We start from the raw sequence: 13,743 nt of genomic DNA on the forward strand, positions 1-13,743 counted from the left end.
CCACGCCGTTGTGTTGAATAAGGACGGTTTTATTTTACGATCGACACAGGGATAAATTATAATTTATTTTAAACCACATTCAAATACGGTTGGCAACGGCGACGTCAGAACGAAAAATCCCCAGATGGCAGGATGATTTCGACGTTTGTCGTCTCCACTTTTGTGTTGTTTGGTTGTTGATTAATGAGTAATTAGGTCCGTTTTAATCAGTCCATGAGCGCTTTTAATTGCCCGGCCGCATACATTCGCCTTGTGTCGGGACTATGCTTTGGTGACGCACGGGTTACGGCCTCAAAATTAATTCGTTAGTTTCACGTCCGTTTTTTCCATTTCTTTTTTTTGCCCGTTTCGTATCCCGTTTCTTTAAAAGTATGACCGAGTACAAACTGGTGGTCGTGGGAGCGGGCGGCGTCGGCAAGTCCGCGTTGACCATCCAGCTGATCCAGAACCATTTCGTCGACGAATACGACCCCACGATCGAGGACTCCTATAGGAAGCAGGTGGTCATCGACGGAGAAACGTGCCTTTTAGATATTCTGGACACCGCGGGTCAAGAAGAGTACAGCGCGATGCGGGATCAGTACATGAGAACGGGCGAAGGTTTTCTACTCGTATTTGCCGTCAATTCGGCAAAGAGTTTCGAGGATATAAGCACATATAGGGAACAGATCAAAAGAGTGAAAGACGCGGAGGAGGTGCCCATGGTGTTGGTGGGGAACAAGTGCGACTTGTCCGCCTGGGCGGTAGATATGACTCAAGCGAGGGAGGTAAGCAATTCGGCACACCATATTGGCGTTTTTACTTATGTTTCATACCCGGGGTCTCTTGGGTCTAGGTGGCCAAACAATACGGCATCCCGTTTGTGGAGACGTCGGCCAAGACGCGTATGGGCGTGGACGACGCGTTTTACACTCTCGTTCGCGAGATCCGAAAGGACAAATCGAGGGGTAAGAAACCGAATCGGTTTGCTAGCCCCCACGGCAGAGGTTTTCGATTTCGGTGCTCCCTGCTCTAGGCGAGAGGCAGCCGCGTTCGCGGTAGCCCTTTCCCGATCTCTACGTGCGTCTTTCCAGGTTTGTAGTGGACATTTTTCTCGTGAAAAGCATCGTGACTCGTAAAAAATTAATAATAAAGAAGACCCCTTGAATTTTGTCATATTCTCGGGTCCGTTTTTGCCTCAAATTAAATTCGCTGTACATATTGTAAGATCTTATGAGAGAGAGAGAAAGTTTTTTTTTTGCTTTTTTTCTTTTTTCCTGTTTCCTTATAAACGCACATTGTTGTGATGAATTATATACACCTATTTTTTCATGCGTTTCCGCTGAGGAGGTTCGATCTGACCTCACAGATCCTATTAGATTAATGAAAATAATGAAATCCACACTTTAAGCTGTACTTAAATTCAGTATTCAGTGACACCCCCGCTCGCGAAACTCCCTCGATCCTCTTCAGTCTGTAACCCAATTCGCGTTACGCCCCGCCCCCTTAGACATTTTCTATGAGATTCCCCCTCTACTAATACAAAATAATATATATATTTTGCCTTTCCTATTATATGATTAAAGTTATAAAGCAGTTTATTATTAGGTACATCTTACTAAACACCTATTATTAATAAAATCGTTGAAACATTTGCGACTTTTTTTCGACACATATCCTCTCCTTCATATAATTACAATATTAAAAATAGAATTTACCTACAGATGTCATTGTAGCGCAATTTGCGGTTTGACATTATTTTTTCTCTTTCTGTGGTCCATGAATTTGAAAAATCTGTGCAAACGTCAAAGACAAGGCAACAAAAGTAGAAAGTTTGATCTTTTATAAATATCCATCGTGTGAAATGAATTGCGAAGAATACCGGCAGCAGGTAAAATTATATAAAAGCCACCACAGATGCGGGGCTGATTAACCGCTGTCTTTAAGCTGATTCAAATCGACGGTATCCTCGAGGCCTGCGATGACGACCAGCAAAAGGCAGAGTTACTCTCTCTAAAGCAAAACATTGAAGAATTGTTGTCGTTGTCGGCCGAACCGTCGAATAGCCTTCACCATGATCCGTTAGACAACGAATATTCGTTGTTCTTGGTACTATCGAGGTAAGGTTTGGGATGCCTCTGTGATTTGCGAGTTTTAGGCCGAAATGGCCAAGGAAGAGGCCGCCCCTCGAAATCCATACAAGGACATCGAGGGCAAAAAGTTCCGGGCGCCGCACGCACACCGTTTCGGTCAAACCGTGTACCACAACGCGATGGTCTGTTCAGTTCCGTCAGAAATAGGCAATCAAGATTTCGAGGTACAATACGCCGATATTTCTTACACCCGAGGTAAAGTATTTTCGTGCAGGTGCGGGTGTTGTTTCTAAACCCGACCCATAAGGAAATGTTGCCCTGCCCATACTACTTTGACATTGAAAAGGACTGCAAATTCTCAGACGACAAGTGCAGATTTTCGCACGGCGAAACGGTGCTATATTCGAGCTTGCGCGAATATGTGGAACCCAAATTCGAGTTTCTTACAGTCGGCAGTTGGGTTTTGGCGAAGCGATCAGATAATCTGTGGTGCCGGGCCAAGATAAAACATATATCTGCAGGCAGCTGCACCATAAAATTTGAAACACAATCAAAGGTGGAAGAAGTCCCCTTGGAACATGTGTTTCCAATGAAATCAGGAGATGAAGAAAGCGAAGAAGAGGATAGCGACACAGAAACAAGCGCGATCAACAGGGACGAGGCTATTATCAACACGAGTTTGATGAACGTTCCCTCCAATCAGGCTTTGGGGGAATGGGAGAAACATACCAAGGTGAAATGGTGCACTGGAATATCACGTCCACATTGTAACGTTCTTTTTAGGGAATTGGTTCACGACTGATGCGCAACATGGGGTACATTGTGGGAGCCGGCTTGGGCAGGGATGGTCTGGGGCGGGTGGACCCGGTACCCGCTATTATTCTACCACCAGGGAAATCGCTAGGTGAGTTGAAGTTCGATTTTAGCAGAGGCCCTTATTTGCCGCCGTTGTAGATTACTGCATGAAGTTAAAGGAAAGACGAGGAGATGTGAATCTCTTCAGCGCAGATAAGAAGTTGAAAAGACGTCAGAGGAGCACCAATTTTAAGCCAGCGCAACCAAAGAAAGATGTCTTCAATGTCGTAAATGAGGCGCTGAGAACGACGAGCCAATCGGACGGTGACAAAAAGGAGAGGCAACGGTTCAGGGAGTCCTTGAAGGTAGAATCTGAAAAGAAACTGAATGTGACAGGGCTCTTGCTGCATGAGAACATCATCAAGTGTGAACGGGCCATTGAAGGATACAAGGAAACATTGGGAAGGAGTCCGGAAGATTCGCATGTTCACAAACGGTTGATTGACAAAATCACCTGGAAGCAGGACATTTTGAAGATGCTGCGCGCCAAATCCGCTTTGCTAGTGCAGGAACAACAGACGAGATTGGACAGGAGGAAGATGACCATATTTTAAATATACCATAGCTAATTTATTAATAAAGTCATTATATACATTTAATTTTTTTTAATTAAACCACCTTTAATGAAAAAAACCATTACAAAATTTCTTCACAGGGAATCAGCTGGTACCGAGAATTGTTCAACAAAACGCGAACATTGCGGAAATTTAAAAGGTCACAGAAAATGCTCGGTCGGTTTTACGTACATTTCTGTTATCCGTGGTTTCACGGGAACATTGATAACGGCGTTGTGCGGTTGGCATTTGTGTAATGAATCGCTCCCTTCCACTCCATTCTCTGCCGAAAGAGGTTAATTGCATTTTGTTTTTGCTCCAAATAAACAGTTACGGTTGAAACTAGCCCGGTTTTTTGGCGACGTAGTTTACGTCTTTTTGTCGCATTCCGCTCGGCGTCGTGGAAAATTAGTAACATCGATCCGGGTGACACTTTTATTGCTTCGAAAGGTTATCCGCAAGTGACAGCTGCTTGGCGAAGCGGTACCGAACCTTGAAAGAGACCGAATCGTACACGTTAGCATGCGAGTTATGCCGCAAGAACATTGAAATGTCGCGAAACAATTTAATCACCTCGAGAAGCATCTCTCCGGCAAGTTTTAACAGTATACATTCGGACAGTGATGGCTTAGAAAACGGACTCGCTGAAGATGCCGTTAGAATCAAGAATAATAGGCCTTCGTCGACATCTCGAACCGCGAAAGCGAAGCGCGTGCGGTTTTACCACAACGGCAATAAGTTTTTCGGTGGCATCGTGGTCCCCGTCGCTCAGGAAAGGTACAGGTGCTTCGAGAGTCTCATGGCAGAGCTGACCAAGATATTGAGTAAAAATGTCACGCTACCCAACGGCGTAAGGAATATATACACTTTAGACGGGAAAAAGGTAAGATTGGCGATTTTTTGCGGCTTTGCGAGATTCGCATTGTTAAACAGTGAGTCACTCAACGATGTTTTATCCACCATGACATTTTGATAAACGAGCGAGAGTGCATTAATCGCGCGATGCATTCGAGTTTCAGAAATGCTAGTTTCGGCATTCATCCGCCAAGAATGTATTTATTTAAATAACACTTGCCAGAAAGCTATCCCAATTATTGCATCTGGCGCCCTAAAAACTACCCTATTTATTTTCACAAGCAATCAAAGTAAAGAGTTTATTTTTATTCCGGGAACTAATGTGGTTACCTATTTTTAAAAGGTCTATTTTGGGTGCGACGGAATTTTAAAATTTATTATATAAATTTTAACTTTTGCTCGTTGAAAATTAACTTGCTTCATAATTACTATCCCACCATTCCATTTGATAGGAACTAGAAACATCTGGCTCATACATTATTCATGGCCGATGCAATTTTATGCAATGTGATTTTATTGTTCATTGAATTGATTAAAGTTTTGTCAAGTGTAATAGGTTGTACCAGGGTGATTTCATATTATAGTTCTGACTGGAAGAATTTTAACTTAAATAGGCAATAAAATGATATTAGAAAGTATAGGTTTGCTTATTCTAATTGGAACATCTTATAACGAGTAACGATTTCCTAAAGTTCTAATGAATATTTCCGTTTAACGGAATGTTTTTCTATATTTCCCAATAATTCGTCTACATTTCCTTATACTCTAATTATTTGTCAAGTATTAAACCTTATTTGGTTTTAAAACATTAAAATCATATTAACTTTGATGCATAAAGCATTTCGAAGATCAAAATGTTCCAAAACTCATTTATAAAAAAATAATGCTGACTTTAGTTGTAGATGTGGCAAACAAAAACTTATCTTCTGTAATTGGAAATCGGAGACAATGTATAAATTAGTAAGGCGAAGTTTGGTCAACAATGGATACCCTATTAATTATTAAGAAAATGCGTTCATATTTTTAATACTCTTAATGCTAAAATTAAAAAGAAAAAATTTTTTGTCAGGTTATTCAGCTTACTTAATAAACACAATATATTAAGTTTAAGACAATTTGGTTTCCTCATGAAGAGTAATAAATGATGTTATAGCTTTACTTAGTAAATTTATCTCTGGAAACTTAAGTCTTAGCCTACAGTTGTGACTTTTTTAGATTTCACAAAAGATTTTGATACCCTTAATCACGTTATGCTAGAGTCCAAATTGCGGAATATGGGAATAAGAGGTGTAAGTTTGACCTTGGTAGCAAGTTGGCTAGACGTAAATAGTAATAAAAGTCAAGTTACAACAAATGTTGGAGGGAGTGCCGCAGGGCTCAATACTTGGACCAATATTGTTCATCTTTTATATAAATGATTTATTGGTTTTGCAAGATACCTTAATAGCATATGCGGATGATACTGCAGTACCAATGAAAACAAAATCATGTCCCAAACAGCGATATTATCAACTGTGGATATTATATAGTCCTACTCTATAACTAGTACTCAACAAAGACGTCTGTTTTTGTCTCTTGGAAACCATAGAGACTTATGGCCATAATACAAAATGTTATGTTCAGGTGGCTAACAACATAACTTACTATATGTTTTTTATAGACTCAAGGAAATACTAACAAGAACGCATTTATTACAAATTTATTATGGTCTTTTCATAGTGTCCCTGTGTAAGCAGTCATAGGCTGGGGAGGTCTCTACAGTCCAACGTTCGACCCGTCGGATCGGCTTCAGAGGCCTATTCGTAAAATTATTGGAGTAAAGGAACAAAATGCAAATGTATCACAGAGTATCAAACAAGCGTTTGCAGTAAATTCTATAGTGAATTAAAAAATTAATATATACAAAATCAAATGACACCAATTGGGTATCGGTCAAAGAAGCTATGTGAATTGTGCAGTAAAATATTTTAATGATTTACCTAATGAACTGAAAAATCTCAATGTTGACAAAAAAGGGCTTAAAAAAAGAAAGAAGTATTGCAATCGAATAAATAAAATGTCCGCGGCACATGAAAATGTAATTGTTCCAGAAGAAACAGACAATTGACTCTGTTATAAACTAACTTATAGAGAAATGAAACAGATTGCAAATCTCTGCGCAGGCTCAGAGGTAGTACAACAAATCTTCTCAGCAGAAGATCCCTCTCAGGATAAGAACTGTCCTCCCTGAATATTAGATACTTCAGTAACCTTCTCTGCACACTATCAATGAACTGAGTGTGATAGTGGTGACCATACCTGCGAGCCATAGTCAAGCTTGGACCTAACTTAAAAAGAGAACGTCCGGTCAAATAAAATCCCCAGATCCTTCACAGTGGCAAGTTTAGTCAGGATAGTACCATCCATATTGCAATTAAAAACTATAGGAGTTTTTTTGCGGTGGTAAAAAACCATATTACACTAGCTGACAATATTGATGTTGTCCTGGAGAGTCATGCAGTCCGTACCGGTTTCAATGCATTCATATAGTTTTAGGCAAGCTTGTCGCAGATGATCAAAGATATGAGATCGTCTATAAGTATATTGAACAGAAGTGGTCCAAGATTAGAACGTTGAGGCACACCAGGAGTTGGAACAAAAGGAACTGATCTAAACCCCTTAATCTCAACGAACTGTCGACGGTTCAACATTATTGCACCTTGACACTGTAATCAGCGAATCGGAGAAACCAAATTTTCGAGATGCTTTTTCAATCAGCAAGTGATGATATATGGATGCTTGGCGGAAGTCAGTGCATATCACGTCAACCTGACCTTGCTTGTGGGACTCGCAGACATACGCAGACAGGGAGCATAAGTTGGTGATATATGATCTTTTCGCGTAACTTAGTTTATTTCTAATTTGCGAAAAAATAAATTTATTTAATGTAATCTAATAATATAATAACGATCTTACATTGGAAGACGTTTTTGTTATACCCGTATTAGTAACGTACTGAGACTCTTTAATAAAGCGTGTGGTGTGGTGTGTGGTGTGGTGTGGTGGTGATTTAAACCTTTCTCTCGCGAAAACCCATTTCAGGTAAACGACATCGACGACTTGGAAGACGGCAAGGAGTACGTGGTGGCCGGTAAGAGCGAGCAGTTCAAAAAGATCGAGTACTCCAGGTCGGACCCCCTGCGCACGCGCAAACCGAACCGGACAAACTCATCGGTCACGTCGACGCCGAAAATTATTGCACCCGATTGCGTACGGCCGCGCATCGTGACCCTCATTCGGCACGGGATCAAACCGAGAAAGGTACCTACTACACCGGCGATTACGGGGACGACGATCACCGCCCTCTCGCCTTTCAGATCATGCGGATCCTGCTCAATCGACGCAACTCCTCCAGCTTGGATCAGGTGCTGAGCGCGTTCTCGGAGTTGGCGCAGGTCGCGGTGAGGAAAGTCTACGGACACGGCGGCCAGCCCGTCACCGACCTCGCGCAGCTCTTTGGCGACGACAGCGTGTTCTTTATCTATGGCAATGAGCGTCAGTCGTCGGACGATTTCGAACTCGACTTCGAGGAGAGCAAAGCGATCCAACAGTACAAAAAGCGCGGTTCCGGTCTCAGAAACGGGTACGGGGGAGGGGGGCGGGGCCAGGGCGTGACGTTTGACGACGGGCATTTCGCAGGAACGCCCCCAAACCGAAGATGCCCAACAAGGAGCTGAACAGGACTTACGATTCGGAGGAGAGTCTGCTGAAAAAGCTGAGCATAGATCCGAACATCGCGCTGCCTCCCGGTCTAAAAGGTCGTTACACCATCGGCAAGACGGTCGGCGAGGGGTGGTTCGCGGTCGTCAGGCTGTGCCGGGAGGTCGCCAGCGGTAAGGAGTACGCGTTGAAGATCATCGACAAGGCAAAGTGCAAGGGCAAGGTGAGGTCGGAGCAGTCTCCGACGTTCACGAACTGGGAGATTATTGCGTTTCCGCAGGAGGACATGATCGAGAACGAGGTAAGGATCCTGCGCACCGTCAACCATCCGAACATCATCACCCTGTTCGGCGACCATGACGCCAAGAACGTCCTTTATTTGGTCTGCGAGTACGTCTCGGGCGGCGACCTCTTCGACGTCATCACCCGCTACCAGAAGTTCACGGAGGACCAGGCGGCATTGATGGTGAAGCACTTGGCGTCCGCATTGGCGTATCTCCACGGACGCGACATCGTCCATCGCGACGTCAAGCCCGAAAACCTACTGGTCGAGATGGAGGCGGACCGCGTCAAGTGCCTAAAACTGGCCGACTTTGGCCTCGCTTGCGAGGTCACCCACCCCCTGTTTACCGTGTGCGGTACCCCGACCTACGTGGCCCCCGAGATCCTCGCCGAAACTGGCTACGGCCTTAAGATCGATGTGTGGGCCGCGGGCGTTATACTCTACATCCTGCTATGCGGCTATCCGCCGTTCGCGAGCCAGGACAACGACCAGGAGAAGCTCTTCGACTCGATCCTGTGCGGCAAGTACGAGTTTCCCGACGAGTATTGGCACGACATATCCGAAAACGCCAAAGAGCTGATCCAGAACATGCTGCAGCTGCTGCCCGAGCTCAGATTCTCCGCCGAGGACGTCCTCGACTATCCTTGGCTCCAGTTGGCCGAATAGGTTTACCAAGGTGGGCTATTTAAACTACTTTATATGACTGATAGTTAGTGACTTCACACTCCTAAAGGGACGCCTTTCTAGATAAAATTGACAACGTAGATCACTCCCCATTTATTCTTTTTCAAACTGTTCTGCTGATGATTCTCTCTTCTTGTCAATTTACAACTCCTGCTCTTCTCAAGTCTTTCTTAACTTCCTCCAGCTAGTCGAATAGGTTTACCAAGGTGGGCTATTTAAACTACTTTATACGATAGATAGATAGTGGCTTCAGACTCCTAAAGGGATGCCTTTCTAGCTCCAATTGACAAGGTAGATCACTCCCCATTTCTACTGTTTCCTACTGCTCTGCTGATGTTTCTCCATTCTTGCCAATATGCTCTTGCTCTTGCTCTTCTCAAGTCTCCTTTAACTTCCTCCAGTTGGTCAAATAGGTTTACCAAGGTGGGCTGTTTAAACTACTTTACATGATAGATAGATAGTGACTTCACACTCCAGGCAAAGAATAAGGGACGCTTTTCTAGGTCCAATTGACAAGGTTTCTTGTCTATTGCCTGTATTCTCTTGCCAATTTACGACTTCTGCTCTCCTCGAGTCCTGCTTAACTTCATCCAACCATCTTGATCTGGGTCTTCCCCTTCTTTTCCCGCCCGGGTTCCACTGTAACGTTGAAAATATTGTTGTCGCCTCTCGTTCTCTCCACGTTAGACCGACCTCTACTGGTATCAAATTCCTCGGTTTTTCCCCGCTTTGCTTTGATGCTAATTGCTGTTCTTTTCATAGTCATTATATAATATAAAGTGTTAAAATAATGTGAAGTACTTCAGATATGGGGTCCAATCCGGTTTGCGATGTAATTTTTATTTGAACTACTTCAATGGAATCGTTAATTTGAACTACTTGCACCCGCCTTTTTTATTGTTTCAGCCAAGCGGCGAGCGTACCTATATTAGCAGTTGTAGGCCGTCTAGATTCCGCCCAAAGCCTTACAGTTCCGCTCAATTTCCTTCTCGTTGGAAGACTTTAGGAAAACAAGTTTTTTTTTTATTGACAAGGGTTTGGCTTTATTTGGACCGCTTCTTTTTAAATTTCCGCCCTGGGATTGGGGAGTCGGAGGAGGGGGCGGTTTCCCGACTTTCCCCATTTTCGACGTTAATTATTAGACGAGCGAATGCGATTATTTATTGTTTTTTTTTTACCCGAGAACTTGTACAGTTTTATTACATATAGATGATGACGTCTATCTTTTTTATATCGTTGCGTGTAGCTTGTAAATAAATTATTTAAATAGAAAATAGCTGTTTGATTCCCCCAAATCTTACACATATCACATTTTACAATAGAAAAGGACAGCTGCTAATGAGGATTCTTCCTTTTTCACATTGTTTGATTACTTTCGTTATGGATATAATTCTTACTAAAATCATTTATAGACTTGCTAGTCAAACAATGTTTTCTTTATATATTTGTAAAATATAAAATTTACAATAATCTAACTTAATTTAAAAATTCAAAATATTTGAGTGTATTTTTTCTCTTTAAATATTGGTTAGGCAATAGCGATATATGCTATTTCAAAAAATACTAAAAATATCTACCTTAAAAATGTATATTATTTTTTCAAAATTTTTTAAAAAATGCTGTTTAAATTTCTTTGACAACTAAGTCAATAGGTAACATAATAAAATGCTAATTTATTTTTCAATTCTAATTAATTCACACAAATTAATTAATTATAACATGGAAATACTTTGAAATATTATTTATTTATTTATAACATTAAAATGGTTTAATTACTTACCAAAAACCAACTAACCAAAAAAATTAACTTTTTGCCAGATACATTACTGTAACCATATCCAACACAAATTTTTTACCATTTTAAGTATTAACACCAGCATGAAATTATTAGTTTGTATTCTACATTCCCAACATTATCACAAACGGATAAACGATTCGAATTATTTTACCGGTTAACTGATTTACTCCCGAAAAACCCAAACGGGTATAAAATATTGCGAAATAATATAAAACTTTTTTTATTACACTTATCTACCGTGGGTATTAACGTGCATGACAAACAAAATAATAATTATCCCTCTCGATCTAACTAAAATTTGCCTCTGCATAATCGAAACCAATTTAGTTCGATAGATGGAGCTCGCTGTAGACGCAACACGTGCCAAGTCAAGAGTACAACAGAATTATTTTATACCGCTTCGTATAGATGGCGCCACCAGCTCTTGCAATTACCATCCCCGCGGAATTATTATTTTTTATTTTTTGGCTAGTTTATCGAATCGCGAAAGTGTGTAAGTTCAAAAAGCAAGTTCGAAGTGACGGTGGTTGTGTTCCTGAATAACCGGAGCACTGAGCAAGTAGCCCGTGGAAAAAAAAGGCCGTCGAAATTGAAATTAAGCTAATGCCGCTCGAAGTCTTGAAGCGACACGACACGAATAACTAATCTAAAGAAAATTGCCCTGTTTTCGCGCAAGTGCCCCGCGTTTCCTGCTTTTTACCCTCCCCGTCCGCGTTGAGACGCAGTGTCGCGCCACCCTCCACGTAAAATACCCGCTGGGGTTTCCGCCGCAAACCGGAAGTGAGGTTAACATACGGTTTCGTGTTTCGAAAACTGATACGGCCGGCGAGTGGTGCGTAAATCATCTTTCTCCGGTAATTCAACTACAGTTTCGGATATTGGTAACTAGTATTTGTGTATGTTACAACCGAACGGTAGTAAAACCTTTCGACGTCGTCATAAACAGTTCCGGGAGTCAATAAACCCGCTCTGAATGTACCATTCATGAGCTTTTATTATCCGAGCCTAATTTTAAAACGTTTCGGGAACACAACAGACACGCGCATTGATCTGCGATTAGCGCACCTGGTTAAAAACAACTGCAGCACGTGCCCCGAAAATAAGCTGTTACGTTTTTTTCTAGTGCGCGATTCAGGACCGAATTGGGAAGTTTTACTCGATCGACCAGCAATACGTTAAGAAATGTGCTGCCCGTAACCGGATCTAAACCCTTCCAAGTTGAAGAACTTTTATATTCCGTGAAGGAATGGATCCGTGTATTGGGATAAGTTTGGAATTGTTTGAAACTGAAGGCGAACATATTAGCCGGTCCGTACCTGTCGTAAGCGTCCAGAAATCTGAATCCAAATTTAACCCCACTTAGGCTCTGTTACCGCTCCCGTCCACAGAAACCAATCGAAATTCCAAAAAAAAAAGAAAATATGTTATGAAGCGTCTAGGACGTAGGCGGAATCTTTTGTCTGCGACGTAGGAGCAAAGTGTGCTGTGTACAGACTTTCCTGGATCGGTCACTCGTTGTGATGTGTAAAAAGGCTATGAAACTACCATGCTGGTCAAAAATAATAACGTTCTGCTAACTGTAAAGGTAAATATTAATCAATTAGTACCAATACCCATGACAAAGTCGGTTGTTTGTTGTTTTGGAGCGGGTTATGGGTTAGGGTTGTGGGTTTTTTGTTATCGCTGGTTTTGGCGACTGTTAAAGCTTGCTTCGATATCGGTTTATAATCAAAGTTTTTCAACGGTACGAGCGAAAACGTGTAATTACTTCCAGTTTCGCATTATCGTGAGAGAATGTTTCTGGAAGCGCTGAGTCGGCGAACGTTTGCAGGACGTCAAGAATGGTGGCGATGAACTCGGCAGACAAGAAATATTCGCCGCAGGAAACGATCCAGGTAAGGCGACATTTTGCTTTTTGCGCTAACGGTGGTGAATTTTTAACGCTCTTCCTATGGCGTTCGCTCTTCGGCCTCTTGTACGCCCAAAATTCCGCAGAAGGATCCGGCGTGTTTATGGATTTACCATTACGGGACGCGCATGCCTCGAGGCGTCGCACGTGCTCTGAGTTTGGGATGGGGAACGGGGTGAGGCGAATACGTGGGGTCCCGTACGCTCCAGACGGTCCAATAACTCGTTGCCATGGAACCAAAATGGCAATTTTAAACTATAAGCATGGCCTAACGCCACAGGATGCGAAACATTTATATAATAATCATAATTTGTTTTTATGGTTGTATATTGTTATATGCAAATGTATAGTAGAGAAGAGGCGAAGTCTAACAGAAGCTACTCCATTTAACCTCTTAAAATTGAAAACTAAATATCAAGTTGTAATTACATTGATAAATTAAATATAGTATAATAGATAAATGTAATAGTAATGAACAATAGAAAGTTATTAAAAGTAAAAATAAAAAGAATAACATTGAACATCAAATTATTTGAGAAGTTGGCAGTTTAAACCTGAATTTTTAGCCAGTTAAGTTCCTTAAAAGTTTCCGTAAGCTGATATTAAGGACACTTCTATGCCTGTATAAATGGCGCAAAACCAAACCAACAAAGATACATATTCCACGAATCCAAGTTTAAAATCAAATATAACACCCAGGTTTTTAGTACAATTCATAATTTTCGAACGTTCACCGTCAATTAATAAATACATTTGGGATACTGGTTCAATGTTAAGTTTAGCCGAAAAGAACATTACACTGCATTTTTTAGCATTAAATTGAAGAATGCAAATTCAAATATTCGATGGATGTATAAATATCAGAAATATAAATTAAGAATAATATAGGTCCCACGACAGACCTTTGCGATACACCTGACGAAACAGGGAGAAATTCAGAGCTTACATGTCAACAGTAACTCTCTGATATCTGTAAGCTAAGTAGTTTTCAAAAAATCGAGTCGAAACATCATCAAAGCATTTGGCGCACATAA

General features: G+C 41.6%; 4 protein-coding genes across 4 annotated transcripts in view; all 4 read left to right on the top strand.

Moving 5' to 3' along the window:
- Positions 1-109: 109 nt before the first annotated feature.
- Positions 110-1,598, top strand: LOC132702311 (GTPase HRas). The gene is made up of 2 exons (XM_060670869.1): positions 110-767; positions 836-1,598. The coding sequence occupies exons 1-2, from the start codon at positions 372-374 to the stop codon at positions 1,013-1,015; spliced, it is 576 nt and encodes a 191-aa protein (XP_060526852.1). The 5' UTR covers positions 110-371; the 3' UTR covers positions 1,016-1,598.
- Positions 1,599-1,712: 114 nt separating this feature from the next.
- On the top strand, positions 1,713-3,503 carry LOC132702310 (zinc finger CCCH-type with G patch domain-containing protein). Its single transcript, XM_060670868.1, has 6 exons — positions 1,713-1,870; positions 1,927-2,088; positions 2,138-2,296; positions 2,347-2,805; positions 2,856-2,976; positions 3,027-3,503. Exons 1-6 carry the CDS (start codon positions 1,844-1,846, stop codon positions 3,479-3,481), a joined length of 1,383 nt encoding a protein of 460 aa, XP_060526851.1. The 5' UTR covers positions 1,713-1,843; the 3' UTR covers positions 3,482-3,503.
- An 88-nt stretch (positions 3,504-3,591) lies between these two features.
- Positions 3,592-10,268, top strand: LOC132702205 (serine/threonine-protein kinase GD17699). The gene is made up of 6 exons (XM_060670707.1): positions 3,592-4,364; positions 7,418-7,636; positions 7,693-7,958; positions 8,015-8,258; positions 8,316-8,994; positions 9,909-10,268. The coding sequence occupies exons 1-5, from the start codon at positions 4,032-4,034 to the stop codon at positions 8,982-8,984; spliced, it is 1,731 nt and encodes a 576-aa protein (XP_060526690.1). The 5' UTR covers positions 3,592-4,031; the 3' UTR covers positions 8,985-8,994; positions 9,909-10,268.
- A 2,358-nt stretch (positions 10,269-12,626) lies between these two features.
- Positions 12,627-13,743, top strand: part of LOC132701726 (protein sickie) — a 109,797-nt gene continuing 108,680 nt past the window's right edge. The window contains exon 1 of the mRNA XM_060669877.1: positions 12,627-12,695. Within this exon, the coding sequence (XP_060525860.1) occupies positions 12,642-12,695 (54 nt within the window). The 5' untranslated portion in view covers positions 12,627-12,641. The remainder of the gene's footprint in view (positions 12,696-13,743) is intronic.

The sequence above is a fragment of the Cylas formicarius genome, unplaced genomic scaffold (genome assembly GCF_029955315.1).
Source record: "Cylas formicarius isolate icCylForm1 unplaced genomic scaffold, icCylForm1.1 PGA_scaffold_5__7_contigs__length_24384050, whole genome shotgun sequence".
In the NCBI taxonomy this organism is placed as follows: Eukaryota; Metazoa; Arthropoda; class Insecta; order Coleoptera; family Brentidae; genus Cylas; species Cylas formicarius.